Raw genomic sequence first — 16186 nt, 5'->3', positions numbered from 1 at the left:
GTAATGCTTAATGTTGAGCCTTTGCCACCTCCAGTGGTTGTGCATGTGTGTACTGCTAGGTATTCTTTATTCATGAGCATGTGAATCCATGCCAGACCCCATGCTGGAGAAGGAACAAGTTACTTACCTGTAACTGTTGTTCTCCAGCATTGGTCTGGCATGGATTCACATGCAAACCCTCCCGCCTACCCCTCTGCGGCTCTTCACTTGGTCATACTGCCACTTCACATGCTACCAAATCTGAAGATGGCTGCCAGAGGCGGGGCTTAGGTAGAGGGCAGTCATTGGCTGTGGTCAGTATGACTCAGAGATCAGTGATTGGTTACTACTACGAAAGACAGATCAGAAACGAAACTGATACTGATTTTTTTCTTTACCGAGGATTCCCAGCCTGACGAAGGGGAATATTCGTGAGCTTGTAAATCCATGCCAGACCTATGCTGGAGAACAACAGTTACAGGTAAGTAACTTGTTCCAATTGGTTAGTCACATGCCATTCACTCCTCATTTGCCACTTGACCTTTATTATGTATTTCTACATGCATGTTTAATCCTGCCTTCGGTCACACTTCCAGGATTGACTGGTAATACCTTCTTGGGTGACATATATAAACAGGCAAACATTAGGCTTAATCAGGTTACCAACATTTCCTTCCACTCTCAGAAAACGTGTTTGTCGTATAGTTGTTTATTCTTAGCCTTACTTTTATTCACTTTCTTCACCACTTTCATTTGCACTGTTAGACCACTTTTCTTATCCAAAGGTGACTGTGTTCACTGCCTGGCTTCCTTCATCTCATTTAACAGAAAAAGGCAATTCCACGGACTGTACATGATAAACTGTTCATTAGGCCCGCCTTCTATGCGTTCTTACCCTTCAATGAACTAATTGCATCTTTCAACCAAGCCATTATTAGGATGATGGTGCTGTTCTGTTGTGTTCAACAGTTAGATTCCAGAAAAGAAATGTGTGCCCCTCTGTCCTCTGTGCCCAGGTACCTGCTCACCCTACCCCCCTCCCGCACTGCCTACGGGCCACCCCTTGCACTGGGGTATGTATCTGTACCCATACAGTCCCCCCTCCCTTTTCCTTCCTGAACTTATCCGACCTACCCTGTCTGCTGCCTTAAACCCAGCACTTGCCAATTGCTGGCTGCACTACCACTGTTGTTGCCTTTATTATTATTTATCTTTCACCCTTGCTCCTCACTTTCCACTTCTTCCCCCTTCCATGCACTTTTCCCTTCCCCCTCTCCTATGCACGTGTGCGTTCTCAATGTCACTGGGCCTAGTACGATTGTTTTGTTCTCCCCTGTTCCTCTCCCTTGCCATGCTCTGAAACACTTGTGTACGAGCGCAATCGAAATTAAATATCAATATATGAGGAAAACTGCTCCTGTTTAAGTTATTTGTTGCGGATTCCCCTCCTTATCCTTTTCAGAAATGCGTATCCCACTTAACGTTATCGTTGTTTTACTCTAGTAAACTCAGTTGGAGGTCTGATCTAACAATACAACCAAGTACACAGGTTCTTTGCTTTAAGCCACAAAATGACCCAAAATCTCCAACGCCTGCTTTTACCACACTGTATCTGGTGCTGCTCTCTGTGGTGGAGGCATTTTTTTTTTACATGATTTGTTTTTTATTGCTCACTTCACATGGAATGCAGGTCCTCCATGTCCTCCACTATGTCACCCAACACAGGCCAGGAGTATCCCTCTGTTATCCTCCATTTAGTAACACTACATCCCAAGCGTCAATTGCATGCTGGATCACCATCTTTGTTCTGTAGCTTTTCTGGCTGCAGTAATCTGCAGACTCCAAAGATGCAGTCTGTGTGCTCCCCCACAAAGGTTTTCAAAACCAGGTAACTGTTTAAACAATGCTTGTCATCCCTCACCCTTGATGTATATGTATAGCCTCACATCCATTTTGCCACATTCAAGCCATTTGTCTCTTGTTTATGGCCAGGTGGACCACAGCTACCAGGGTTTGTAACACTACTCTGGAATGAGCTGTCATCAAGCACATGTTCACCTCACTATGTATTCTACCATTCAAAATGTACTCCAATGGTTCACTAATCTATTGTCCTATTTTGGAAGACGGTCTTCAAACATTTGGTGGAAAATATATGCATTATCAAGTAATGGTCTGTCTTTATGGTCATGGATAAACCTCCAAACAGGGAAATCCATTCACCAAAAAGCCATGAGCCACAGAAGCGACATTGCAAGAAGTAATGCTCTCGTTGCCAAATGTCATGTAGTAGTGCAGGAAGCGATGACTGGGACGAAATGCAGGAGTGCAAGTATAATCAGTGGCTAAAACACTTACTCAGCTTTCACACTGTCTACAAACCAACAGTGATCCCAATCATGAAGGTAAAACCGTCACAGCCAAGAAGTATACCGCCTTTTCCTTTTGTGGTAACATGAGGGGAGGCTATACTTCGGAAGTGGTGTGAATGTGCAGCAACCCAAACAACAATAGTACAACAGTTCTAAAATAAAAGAATGTCCAACCGAGATTTTATAAAAATATATTTTCTTTAATTAAATCAATCGTACAATTAACTATGAAAAACACTATAAAAACTGTGCCTGTAAAAGAAGACCGAAAATACAGTACCAGTATGTGTAGGCACTCTGGATCTCTAGCAGAGAGGAAAAACGGAAGAATTGCAATAAGATCACTTAAAGGATATGTTTTTTAGGAAAAATATACAATTACGACTTCTACCAGTCACAACAGCCCCAGAAATGGACAGAGAAGACTAGGACTTTTAATAGTACCCAATTCCAGTGCTTGGGCTGTTCAACTGAGTCGAACCAAGCTTTGAGATGCAATGCTTGCCAGTCATACTGGGTTTGATGCAGCGAGTCAACGTGGAGTGTGGTTCGGGCTGTGGTCCATGTGGTTCTTGGACGGCAGAGAGTGGAGCAGTTTGATGGGTTACCAGGAGTGGTTTCATTCGCCAGCATTGGATCTTTCATGGATTCACATGCTTAGAATATTCCCCGTCGTCAGGCTGGTAATCCTCGGTAAGTTATATAGACCTTTTCCATAGGAAAAATTCTGACACTTTTGTGTCCTATCTACGTCGTTTTGGGCCGCGCATGCCGGCGCCACTAGGACGTAGAGGTATATATAGCCCCGCCCCCGCGGCTCCCTCAGATTTCAACCGTCTTCCAAAGTGGTGGGATTACATCGCGTATCTGCTATTTGGTTAGGTTGTACTTTCTACTTCTGCGACTGTTTGTTCTTCTCAAGAGAATGTCTGGAAAGGCGTTGTTTCGTCCGTGTGCTACATGCGGTCTTAAGAAGGTGTACGAAGGGGATGGTCATATGGACTGCATTTACTGCCTTCACCCTCACCACATGGCGGACACTTGTGAAATCTGTCAGGGTTTCTCCCAGAAAACCCTCAAAGATCGAAAAAGACGCCTTGTCGATTGGCTCAATGAGGGAGCGGGTACATACCCGGCATCGGAAGTGGGCTCCACGGCCTCAAGAAGTAAGTCGGAACCCCCGACGAAGAAGGCACGTGCTGCCGAAAAACGACCCTCGGAGAAACATTCGGAGAAACATTCGAAGGCCTCCTTCACACAAGACGCCGTCTTCTTCCTCCTCATCTAAAAAGGAGAGAAAAGAACCACCTAAATCCTCCTCAGGAGACTGTCATAAGTCTACCTTGAGTGGAGAGGCCGCGGCCAGCAAGTCCGCCCCAAAAGCGGCAGGAACACCTCAAGGCCCTGCGCCACTGGCTTTGTCGACGACCCGCTCGTCGACTCCTGCGTCATCGGCGGCTCCTCCCACGTTTCAGACTGCGGCGGTAGGAAACCTATCGTCGACGGTGGTTCTGTCGATGGGATGGCAACCGGAGGTTTTCGATCCCGTTCCGCCGGAGGCCCGGCTGCAACCAGAGGCGACTTTCTCCATCTCGTCGGCTGACGAGATGGAGAATTTACTATAATAGTATTCAGGGGGAAGAAGTGGGGTAAGTACGAGTCAAGAACAAAGCTTTCTCACTGCCTGAGGAGGAAGAAAGAAAGAAAGAAAGAAAGAAAGAAAGAAAGAAAGAAAGAAAGAAAGAAAGAAAGAAAGAGAGAGAGAGAAAGAGAGAAAGAGAGAAAGAAAGAGCAGTTGGTGAGTGCAGAAGACTAGAAGGGGGGAAAAATGGGACAGGAAGAGCAGGGGAAAGAATACCATTGAGAAGCTGGAAAAAGACGGCAAGGGTAGGGAGGGGAGGGAACGTCAGATTAGCAAAGTAGAATTTCTTTGCTTGAAGGGAGGAGTCGTTCAAGCGCCTTTCTGCACAGCGTAGCAAGGTGCGAATGTCACAAAGAGAAGGGGATAACCAGAGTCGGAGAATGAGTAAAGGGACAGAAACAAGAATCGAGAGTAGCAAGAAGGGCAGGGTGAAAAGTAGAAGCAGCGTGATTCCAAGACCAAAGGGAAAAGATGTTTGACAATGGAAGGACTCTGTAAAGTGAGATGTGAGGAAGAATTAAATGAACATGTCTAGTTGCAGAAAACTAGGAGAATGAGCGGCTGCAAAATGAAGGTAAATTGGGAGTTAAAGATGGTCGATAAATAAATTGCGGAATTTGTAACCGGAATGTCAGAGGCAAAAGAAGAGAAATTGTTATACAAAGGAGAAGCCAGATGTGAGTTCATGACTGAGAACTGGAAAATGCCTTAAGAGTCAAGGAGAGAAATACATGGGACAGAGTGAGTGGAGTTTAAGAGAAGATTAAAGTCACCGAGAAGGAAGAAGGGAACACTGCAAGGGTGAAGAGATCAGTGTGTGTCTAGGTCCTCACAAAGAAAGGATGGGGCTTGAATATGATAGATACTAATGAGTATGGTTTAGTAAAGGAAGAAACATGGTATTCAAAGTGTGGAGTTGGGAAGTAAGGCAAGTGAGACCTTGCAGGGTTTCAGTCAGGGTGCAGTAACACAGAAGAGCTGACATTTACATCTCATGAACCTGTCATGACTAGAATGAGATTTATTGCAAACAGAGCAAGCGTTCCAAACACCAATGGAGAAAAGTGGGAGAAGTGTGGGATGGAGGATTGAGTCTGAGAGAGGGCATGACAAGAGGGTAAAACCTGAAATGTCAGCCATACCATTGGAGCGGGTGATTGGTGGCGCGGAAAGGCAGCTGTAAGGAAGGACATCGGAAGAAAACAAGGTTGTGCAAACTTGACATTCACAGATAGTACTGGTTAGGCAAGCGCACAAACGGGGAATGTGTTTAAATGAATGCTGTTTAATGAGGAGGCCCTGGAAGACAGAAGATAGCATGAAACTAATGTCAAAGTCAAGTGACCGAATGCTCCAGGCACAGCTGATCAAATGTCCAAGGGAGCAGGGGAGGGCCCATAAGTGTTGTCACGATGGCCTGACCCGAGTTGGCAGCTGAAGCGCTTTAGGCGGTTCCTTCACAGAGCAGCAGAGCATCCTGGCAGGAAAGGAGAAGGTAGCAAAAAGTCCATTTAAGTTATACTTCCAATGACTTCCTTTTATTGTTCTACTAGACATAATCTGGAATAAGCCAATATTTCAACAGAGGACTCTTCAAAACATGAACCCTATTTCCCTGCTCATGATTTCTGACAAGTATATTGAGCTTCAGCATAAAGATGTGTCCCCCCCAGTTAGTGCAATGTTCAAAGTTGTCGTTAGGAACTATTCCTTCATAGGTACCCCGGCACCCCACATCCCATTGCACCCTTTATTTTGCCTTTGGGTTATACTGGAGGATTATTTTTACATTTAAGAGGGATTATAAATGAAAGTGCTGCTTCTCCTGCAATTCAGATTTTGCTTTGTCCCTGGCATTGCGTCTGACCGCTGAGCTAGAGGTCCCGGGAGCTGTGATTCAGATAGCAACATTACCCCAGTTGACAGCCATCCACCCCAACCAAGGTTTAGAAATGTTTTGCAGCCAAAAATACTGCCAATCCTATTTGATGTTTGTGCAACATGTTCTTGGCTCTGGAGGCAAGTGTGTGCTCTAGCACTTTGAAGGGTCGTCTATTCGCATGATGCTGGAGGTAAATCCACCCCCCGCCCCCTACACTCAAGGGCCAAACTTGTAGTATGGCGGAGCGGGAAAAGTTGCAGTAATTCGTGACCACCACTTTTTCCCCCGCACTGCCATAATCGTAATGAAGGGTTCACAAGATTTGATTATAGAAGTGGATGATATGGTCAAAGAGCACCAGAGATGTTACAGGTGAGTAACAGTCCATGCTGTGGAACAGTCAAACTGCTTGGATTAGTGTGTGCATGTGTGCGACTATGGTAAATGCTTTGCATAAGCGTTGTACAAGCTTGGTAGTAATAATCACTCTATTCTCCCTTTTTTCAGACTGGGATCAGATCCAGACAATAGACTCTTTGCTCAGGAAAGGAGGCTTTAAAGCCCCCATAAGCAATGAATTTAGGAAGAGCATCAAACTTACCAGGTATGGATTTGATGCATTTTTAAAGTGAGTCTGTGTTGCGCACCATGCTAAGCACATCGCTTATACATAATGAAACAAACGTGCTTATATATTGCCTCAACTCCCCACTTACAACTGCTGAGTCAGAATCTTCAACTCTTCTATCACATGGAAAAGAGTACATTGTTTTTGTCAGGTAAGGGTCCCTCCAATGCACCCTCTAATATGCAATCTCTCTCAGCCTCCTAACTCTGCTATAATATTACTCTGTGCCTAACAAGAGCATTTCCTTTTTACAGCTGACATGTCTATCCTGGCTTTGAAGCACCCAACTCAATGACTTTTCACAGTCCACCACCCTGTCGTGTAATACCTGGCCCCTGCTTGTTCTTCATATCTGGGTAGTATTCTAGCACTCACAACTACAAAAAAGTCGCCTCCCTTCCCACCACCATCGAATATCTACACTGTGAAAACAGAGCTTTTTCTTTAGGTCCCAATGACTTTAACTGTAAAATCAAATATTGAATTTTCTATAACTGTCCCTAAAAGGGAAGTCCCTTGTAACACATGGCAGCCTGCAATAAACATATAAAAGCCTGGAAATACCCATATTAAAGCCTAGAAATAATGTTATGATGCGCTCATTGTGGCAATACTAACCAATTGTAATTAATTCTCTACTGTACCTTATTACAGCCGAGTTGTGATGTCTCGATGCCTGCTGCTCGAGTCAGCAGAGAGCAGAATTCAAGCTGTCAATGCAGCATTTACTTTCAAAGTCCTTCTAAAATATCTTTCTGTAACTGTAAGGGCCAAAAAAGGCCCAAACAGCCTTGCTGCAAATCTCCACCCTTTGCAGAATCAAACCTGTCATCCCACTACAAGCCTTTCAGCTCGTAGTGCAGGCCCTTGTCTTGAACATTGATGGGGGAAATGCCCACCTGACAGAGCTCCTAGCAATTCAGTCGGCTCCCCTAAAAGCAGTTCGCCACACTGCTGCACGTCTTATTATAGGTGCGTGGAAATTTGACCAAATCACCACCATCTGATATGAATTACAATGGCTTCCTCTACAGGACAGGATACTGTTCAGGAGTGCATGCATCATCTGCAAAGCAGTCACGGGTAGCACACCAGCGTACTTGATGGCTAAGCTCCATATCTGGTGCCACGTGCTGTTATGGAGATTTATCATTTTTATGCTTCATCCATTCTCCTAGTGAGAGCCCCAGAACTTTTTGCTGCACTTATGTATCTTTCTCTGACATCCTGAAAGAGTGGATCCTTTATACCCCTTATTCGTTGTTATGGGCTTTGTCTTTTGGAACTCTATTCTTTGTATTGTACCTGTCGTATGGAGTCTATTTTCCCCCATAACTCTTACAGGCATCTGTATTTTACTATTACAGCACACAGCTCCTTATGGGTAGTGTGGCTGGGGACGCTTGGTGCCCTCCTTTGAGACTTTTTCTTTATCCTAGAGTAACTACATTTCTTAAGGGTAGAGAGATACTTATAATCTCCTATTAATGGCTGGTGGCAGTGAACGTGCTCCAACAACTATTGTGTAATATTTCCACCACAGGCTATGTCCATAGCCTCGGTAGTCCACAATAGGGGCACCCAAGTACTAAACTCTCTTCTTTCTTTCGCCATTAATAGCATGGTTGTTTGTCAGCCCTTTCTCTACCATCCCGGCGGGGGGCTGGGGGAGGGTGCTGTGTGTGTGTTTTGCCTTTGGCGGGAACCCTTGTGTGTCACTGCTTACGCTCCAGACTATCTGTGCAGGCACGAAGTTGGGGAGGAGTTTCTCCCCTGTCCTTTGTCTGCCAGAGTGCCTGAATGGGACCAGTGTTGTATCCTGCACATGTATGAATGAGGTCTGAGTCGGTGAAAGAGCTGAGTGGAATGTTAGGGGAGCTTGGAATGTTCAGGCTCTTGGGGATTCGAAGAGAGACAGTTAGGGACTTGGAGCTGGGCAGGGAACCAGGGTATAGGCCTATTACCATCTCTGCTACTTACCACCTATTCTATGGAACTGAAGAGGTGAATAAAGCCTGTTTCCATTTGTACTGAAATGGGTCAGCCTGGTTCTTGCTCCTTGTTGCTACTAGCCCAGGGCAGATCCTGCAGGAGGCAGGATACTTCATTTGGCGACGAGGATGTTTCGGCCCGATAGACATTGAGCGTGGGAGAGAGGAAGCAGTGTTGGAGGGGCCTTGGAGAAGAAATTGCCAGATTTAAAATGCGTTTTTCTGGTGAGCTGGCAGTAGAATAATGCAACTGGTGTCTAAGAAGGAGATGGATGCAGCTATCAGGCATCAGATGAACCATGGAAGCCCATCCATGGGACTGCAGCAGAAGTTGGGCCTTGGGGGAAGCTTGGAGGTCGGGTGGCAGTAGAAATTTGCCACAGTGTGAACCAGGCAGCCGGAGGACGTGTGCACACTCCTGCGTACATACTTGAAGAATGCAGCCTGCAGGGATTTGAAGAATTTAGCCCACTCATTTTAAGGTACTGTGGGGAAAATCGGCGGAATCATGGGAGGGCAAAACATGGCCAAAATAGGGTCCTTTGATGCTGAGGGTGGAGCGCCGGCACGCTAAGCCTCCTTGCGCTTGCGTTCCAGCATGCCCGTTGAGCTGGAACGCAGAAGAAATGGCCCGGCGCCATGATTTTCCTTCCCCGTGTTCGGAGAAGAGTTTAGAAAAAAAGCCCTATGCACGTCAGTCTGACGTGCCAGGAAGCGCATCATCGTGCTTCAGGGAATCTTGGAGGAGAAAGTAAGTCAGCCGAAACGTTATGTAGTGTGCTACGAAATCGTAACATTTTCTTTCTGGTTTGGAGGTGGCACCAGATTTTAGCTAAAGAACGTGATGACGGCTTGAGATCCGTGTCTACACTGTTTTGGCAAGAGAGTTAGCCTATTTTGGGGCGTTTTGGTTTGTGCTCAGGTGTGGCAGACTTGAGGCCAAGAGCGGCAGTCTTGGCGGAAGGTGTTTTGTCTAGGAGTGGGGGTTGTTTGTAGTTTTGGGTTTTGTTTGTCCTTTGAGGCAAGGTTGTGCTTGGTGGTGGCGGCACCAAGACCCTGGTGTGGCAGGCCAGGGTGGAAGGAGCACTAGTAAAATATTGTGGTTGTTAGTCTTTGCATGGTGGTGAGTTTGTGCAGGCTCTTGGGGATTCGAAGAGAGACAGTCAGGGACTTGGAGCTGGGCAGGGAACCAGGGTGGAGGCCTATTACCATCTCTCCTACTTACCACCTATTCTATGGAACTTAAGAAGTGAATAAAGCCTGTTTCCATTTGTACTTACCTGGGTCAGCCTGGTTCTTGCTCCTTATTGTTACTAGCCCAAGGCAGATCCTGCAGGAGGCAGGATACTTCAACCAGCTCCCACTGGGGGTATGACTGTCTTGATTGGACATCCAAAGGCACCTTTCCGTAAACTGATAAGGAAGATTGCAGTGGAGTGAGTACTGGAACTGTATGAAAGGTGAGGCTCCTGGAGTGAAGAGCAAGTCGATCACTGGAAGTTGCCGTAACCGAAGAAGATGAGCAGAGACTCCTGCAGACACTTTACAATACTGTGAAGCAACCACTGCTGTCCTGACCCTCTGTCACACAGAAAACGGGAACTCCGAAGAGGACGGACGACTCCTTCCCTTTGACTGGTTGGAAAAAACACTTCTAAGACTAACTTTGATTTGAGCCATCTCCCAAGGTCATGTGAGTTTCCAGAGCTGCAGAACCCCAATACAAGGAGACCTGCTGCCCATTTCGAGTGCATGGTCGTGAAAGGCCACATTCGTCCAAGACTTTTTTGAGCCCACAAGGATACTTCAGAGATAATCCAACTCATCCAGACTCCCTCAGCAAAATGTGTGAGACTGCAGGAACCGAAAAAGATTGACCGGGTAAATCGCATCCTTTGTTGGTGCTGCAGAAAAGGCGCCAAATCGCACAGTTACCAGAGTAGTTGATGAAAGCCGTGCCTGAGGGCCTCCCTCGAGACTGCTGCTGTGAGATCCTGTCCATTGTCCTACCTTTCGTCATCAGACCAAGGAATCCAGAGGTTGGTCCAGTGCTGCAACATCGAGGAGAATCCAGCCACAATCTTTTCTTCTAACCTAAGGTACTGTGGGGGGAGGGGAGGTACTACTTCCCTTATTCCAGAAAGTCGCTTCAGAGTATTGGAGGGCACGTAGAGGTGTCTAGGGCAACCCCCTTTTACCTCCGACTGATTTGCTCTGTTGAGCTTGTAGCTTGAGTATAATGTTTAATAATCTTATTTAATGAGTTTTTATTGATTCTTTGCTGCTCATTTTAACACCTGAATCTGTGCGATTCCAGGATTCTTAATCATTGATCTGTTTTATATAAGTTTTCTTAGCTGCTTGTATCATTATTAGTTGCACAGTCTAGCCTACATGAATTGTACAACTACTAGATTCACCATCTGATACGTCATTCTTTTATTTATATTTGCGTTTTTGCACATTTTGGCATATTTTGTGCAGGTCTATTTGACCCTTACCTTGGACTGAGCAGTATATAAATACTGACTGAAAGTAATCCCAAAGAGATTCTGAAGGGATTTCATAGGATACAGGATGGTGAAGCGTAAGGCAACTACCACAAGATAACCAGGGGTGGGCTCTAAAAAGTTTTACAAACTATTCAAGCCCATTAAAGAAGTGCATGTTTTAATTAATTAAATTTCAGGGTTATTGCATGATCTAGATGGAAGCGATTTAGCAATACCTGTCCAAACTATAGTTAATTCTGATTGTGTTTACAGGGACAAAGGATTTAAGGCTATGGGTGACATTGAGGTGTGGGATGAAAAGGAAGCCGCCTGTATCTGGGGTAAGGAGAGGCCCCAATATGTCCCTCTAGTTCGGAATAAAAACAAAGTGGACCCATTGGCCAAGTTTATTGTGGAAGGTGGAATGGGCCGGGACGAAGGTTCTAATTACCTACTCCCGGTCCATTGTCCTAACTTGTTGGGGCTCGTGGGCCTGTGGGAGAGTACTGTAATCGAAGTTTACCCCCAAGTTGCCTAAAGTGTGGATTTTGTAGAATGCTATGATCCCATGGCCACATGTAAACTTAATCTTGAATCAACTACAACCGCACCTATTGCGTTGTCTCCTATGGAATAAAGATTGAAGGTTTCTGATGTGGGTCTAATTGAGGACTGTACAGCTGCTGATAACTGTGGAAGCATTGTGATTGCACCGAAATTAGCTTACACAATAGATTCTCTCCTTAAGATACCGGCACTCTGCCCGAGAGCAGGAATCTGTCCTCCAGGTCAGTAGGGAAGGAGAAGGAAAGTAGCTAGTGTCTTGGGAAACCACAATTGAATTATTGCATGGAAACCCAAGAAAGGCGAGGTAATTTTAATGAGTTATTGATGGAAGTATGTAAATTAAAAGAAATAATTGGGTTATCCGTGGATCAAGGGAAACAGCTGGTAGAAGCCCAGAAGGAGTCTACCTCCCTTATGCTCAAATTATAGTCTAGCAAGGGCCTAAGTGTGGAGTTGGACGTTGGGCAGGCGGGTCTTGTATCACAGCCTTAGAACAAGTTGGGCAACAGTAAGGGTGGGAGGGTTACTCTACCAAGTCTGATTGTGAGAATGGTAAATGACGCTGTTGGGGAGAATTCTCAAATGTGCTAATTCCCTTCACCTAGAGACCCCCAGCAACGTTGCTGGATTTTGAGGACTTGATTTTTTACCTGGAAAGAGTGTGAGCCTTTTTTTTCCCCACTCTTTCGCGTTTTACACTTGTGTTCTTTGATTATGGAGTTTTAGATAACTCCATGGGCATCATCTTTTCATGTATCACACAGCACCCTCAGTGCAGTGACATAGGGAGGTCTTTTAGACTTCCCAAAGGTTTAAATACCTTCTCTGGGATAAACTACTGTTTCCCACAGAATGTAAAGTGAAATTGACTTTACTAGTCTTTCCAAATTCATAGACCCAGCACACACCATCTCACAATGGAGTGCTGGAGGGGCATAGTATCCCCTCTGTCTAAATACTCATGTAGCAGTCAAATGCTACCCTTTCCTATTGAAAAGACTGGTGGCAGTGGTTTTAGAACCAACTACCATGATTTTTCCCAACCGCGAACACCGGTAGCTAAAAATCACGGGAGCCATGTTTTTCAAGATGCCGCCTTAAGCCCCTTTGTTTAAACGGGACCCAGTCTTCTTTTTTCACCATTTCCTTTTGGAAAGGTCCTTTCTTGTGTATGTCTCTGCGCGCCAAACTAGGTTTGATCCCTTTGTTCGTGTGCCTTTGGCGGGCTTCAGGAGTGAAGACCGCCTCTGGCATCTGAGTGTCTGGGGTGGGCAGGAAGTGATGGAGGTGCCCGAAAGTCCCTGTGCTTAGTCTCCTAGGAGACCCAAAAGCACTCTGGCGTGATTGGCTGGCTGGCTGACTGTTCGGCAAGGACAGCCGCCCTTCTGGGTGAGTGACAGCTAGGCTGGAATGAAAGGGAGAGAACTGTTTAAAAGGTGAGTCTCTTGGACTGGAAAGCACAGTCGACCACTGGAACGAAAGAACCGAAGACGAGCTGGAAGAGGACAGCTGCTGCAACTCCTGCAGCGTTGGTTTGCCTGGTGAAGCCTTGCTGCAGGTCCAAATTGCCAAGTTCATCTCGACAGAGAAGCCCCTCCAAGGACTTGAGTTGGTGGGACCAATCAACACATAAGCCACCTGGATAACATTCTCGTAGCTGGTTAGGATTAACCAGGGGGAAGGACACCAGCTTGTGTGCTTGATGAACAGCTACTGGAACTGAAGTGACTCCATTTTGTTTGCGTTTTCCGACGATCCCGTGCAGTGCAGGAGTCCGCCAACTTCCTCCCTATTGTCCCCACGACTGAGGCTCAGGAACAGTGAGATCTGCAGGAACTGCCAGGAACCAACGACTTCAGCTGCATTTGTTTCTTCATTTTAAGGTACTGTACCAACCCGATTGGGAGAACGCCACTCTCGCGGTGAATGTTTGTGAAACTTTCCCAACTTGAAGGCCTAATCAGCTTGTGACCCACCATATGATCCTTTTTTCGCCTAAACTACTTCTGAGAACTTTCGCAAAGACTTTACCGTTTGATACCAGAACTGCTCTTTACTATCCAGAACACTAGCCCATTGACTTTGGCCTAGGCCTATTGACTTGAATTGAACTCTTCTAGTGAACTGAAACTATTTGCACTGTTTAACAAGTATATGTGATCTATTCTACTTACCTTGTCCTTTTTGTTCACTTCCAAGTAACTGAACTGCTATTTTGCTCCTACTTCAAGGGAGCTCAAACTATCTCAAAATCTTAAGGTTTTGTACTGAAGTGCATTGATTCATAATATTAAGTTGCCTTCTTCTAGTGAAATGTTTTCTAAATGATTGTGTAATAAAGTGTTTTTTACCAAGAAACCTTGAGTATAAGTGTCTACTTGAACCACTGTGATTGAAAGACGTCTGTGTAACTTCTTGTACTGCTCACATTCACTCTTGAGATGAGCCTGGCTGCTCAGCTCGCTACCAAAAACTGTGTGGTACAGACTTATACCAAAGTCTGGTCTTGCTTACACCTGTAGTCCTAATGGTATGTGGTGGTCCCAGAGGGTACTGCATGCAATTCTGCCCAACAGTCACACAGTGGGCTAAGCCCATTACTGACATCAAAAACCATATGGCTACTCACCCCCCCCCCGTAACCTAAGGAGGGGTATCCTGGCCTCCTATACACCTCCATGAGCAAGGGATGGTACTCCCACATGCCCTAGATCCCTAAATAACCAGCATCCCAAATCCATCTTCATGCATAATGTCCCGAAACGAAGTCCTGGTTTATTTGAAAATGAGGACTCTCTAATTAATAAGAGCATTCACTGGAAAGGACCCATGAAGGGATGTGGCTCCATCATCAGGGATGATCTTGCTGGGCCCATAGGGAAATATGGCCTCTAACCAGAGGGACTATATTGAACTGGTCCATAAGGACTTGGTAGAGAGGTTATAATAGATGTGAGAATGTACCCTCCGCGAGTGTCATTCATCTGCCTCAGATTGGGATTGCCCAAGCTAGCACACAAGTGTCCCTATGGAGATTGTATGGTTATTGGAGCCGGGAACTCGCAATCTATGGGAGAAGACCTAGATGACGTGGATTGATGCCCCCTCCCCCAGATTAATTCCTACCTGCCCCAGAGGCACCAAGATGCTTTTCTGGAATGAAGCTGGTATTGCCAGACTTCTGATGGACCCTTAGTGAGTTGCTTTTGTCTCATTGAACGAGATTGTTTCCAGGAAACTTGGACCCTGGAACCCATTGAGATGCAGGGGTTTAAAGCATTTAACATCCCCACGAAAAAAGGGGCAAGAGGTAGGCGGTGGAGGGGGGTAGTTGTGGCAACACAGTCTGACTGCGAGATGAGTAGTCAAAACACAGCCGATTTACAGTTGATAATCGGCACTAGTACAGAGTGGCTTACTCTACTTAAGCGTCTATAATAGGCCTTATGGAGCTAACCCACTGGCTACTTTGACTCAGTTGCAACATTTAGTGAGTGAGTGGGAATTGCGGGTGTCTGGTACACCTCTGCTTCATTTTGGGAGGAGGCTTTAACATCCAGTTTTCACTGCTAAAAGAAATGGAGGGGATATGGGATGATGTGGGTGTGACTTGAGAGATCCCGTCTGAAAAAGCGAGTTTTCCCGTGCGGACTCACAAACACGCCCTGGAGGCAGTCTGGATTTTATACGGGCTAAACCTGAGGGCATGTAATGGTAGCCACGCAGAGGATAGGCTGCGAGGAAATACGTTTTTTGGACCGGAATGATCCTCTAGGATAGATTTTATCTTGGTGGATATGGGTGATTGGGAGGCAGTGGAAGAATTCTCAATAGATAGGATGGACAGTGACCACAAACCACTCCAGTTAAAAGTAAGATGGTCAGGTAAGAATCCAGGATCTATCACTCCCGCCATACCAATTGGAACAAGTGGGAACGGTAGGTGCGCTGTCAAATGGGATAACATAATGACGGCGGGTCTCGCACATGCAATATATCTCCCGACTCTGCCTTATATTGAGAATTTTTGCGGACAGAATCTTGGGGATTATGAAATCGTGGTTGAGTACGATTGATTGACCTCGGAGCTTAGCCCTTGGTTTACCAGTGTAGTGACCTTGCAAAAGCAGAGAAACCTGTGATGGCTGCCTGGTGTGATTCTTCATGTAAGCTGGCAAAGGAGGATCTTATGTCTTACCTTAGGAAAGAAGGGAAGGTGGACAAGAAATACTCCAATTGAAGAGGAGTAACTATAAGAATTTGGTGAAGGAGAGAAAGTCAGACTTCTTCAACTTGAAGTGGTACAAACTTAGAGAGGCCGCTATATGTAAAGACAGTAAGACTTTCTGGTTCACAGTTGCAGACCGGAAAGACATGAAAGCTAGTATCCTCTGCTGTATGATTACAGCAGAGGAGTGGTTCCTTCATTTCCAAGGCCTATATCAGGAGGAGGATGACCCCGAGGTTCATCTACAGAGAGCCCAGTTGAAATGGACCAGCTATCACTCAATAATAGCGGGCAACACATTAATATCACCCTGATGGCTGTGAATACGGCATTCATGAGTACAAAAAAACCACAAGGCACCACGCCCAGACAAAATTCCTGTTGACCTCTGTAAAGACAAGCCTG

The 16186-nt window shown here is 45.7% G+C and overlaps 1 protein-coding gene across 4 annotated transcripts in view; it reads left to right on the top strand.

The window, feature by feature from the left end:
* The window catches only part of AMMECR1L (AMMECR1 like), a 510558-nt gene that overhangs the window by 478458 nt on the left and 15914 nt on the right, over positions 1-16186 (top strand). For all 4 annotated transcript variants that reach the window (XM_069617808.1, XM_069617806.1, XM_069617807.1 and 1 more), the window contains one exon: positions 6383-6479. In XM_069617808.1, coding sequence (XP_069473909.1) covers positions 6383-6479 — 97 coding nt within the window. The remainder of the gene's footprint in view (positions 1-6382; positions 6480-16186) is intronic.

Source organism: Ambystoma mexicanum, chromosome 10 (genome assembly GCF_040938575.1).
Source record: "Ambystoma mexicanum isolate Mex_15411 chromosome 10, UKY_AmexF1_1, whole genome shotgun sequence".
Lineage (NCBI taxonomy): Eukaryota > Metazoa > Chordata > Amphibia > Caudata > Ambystomatidae > Ambystoma > Ambystoma mexicanum.
The sequence above is the reverse complement of the archived record's forward strand: the minus strand, read 5'-3'. Positions and strand labels throughout refer to the sequence as shown.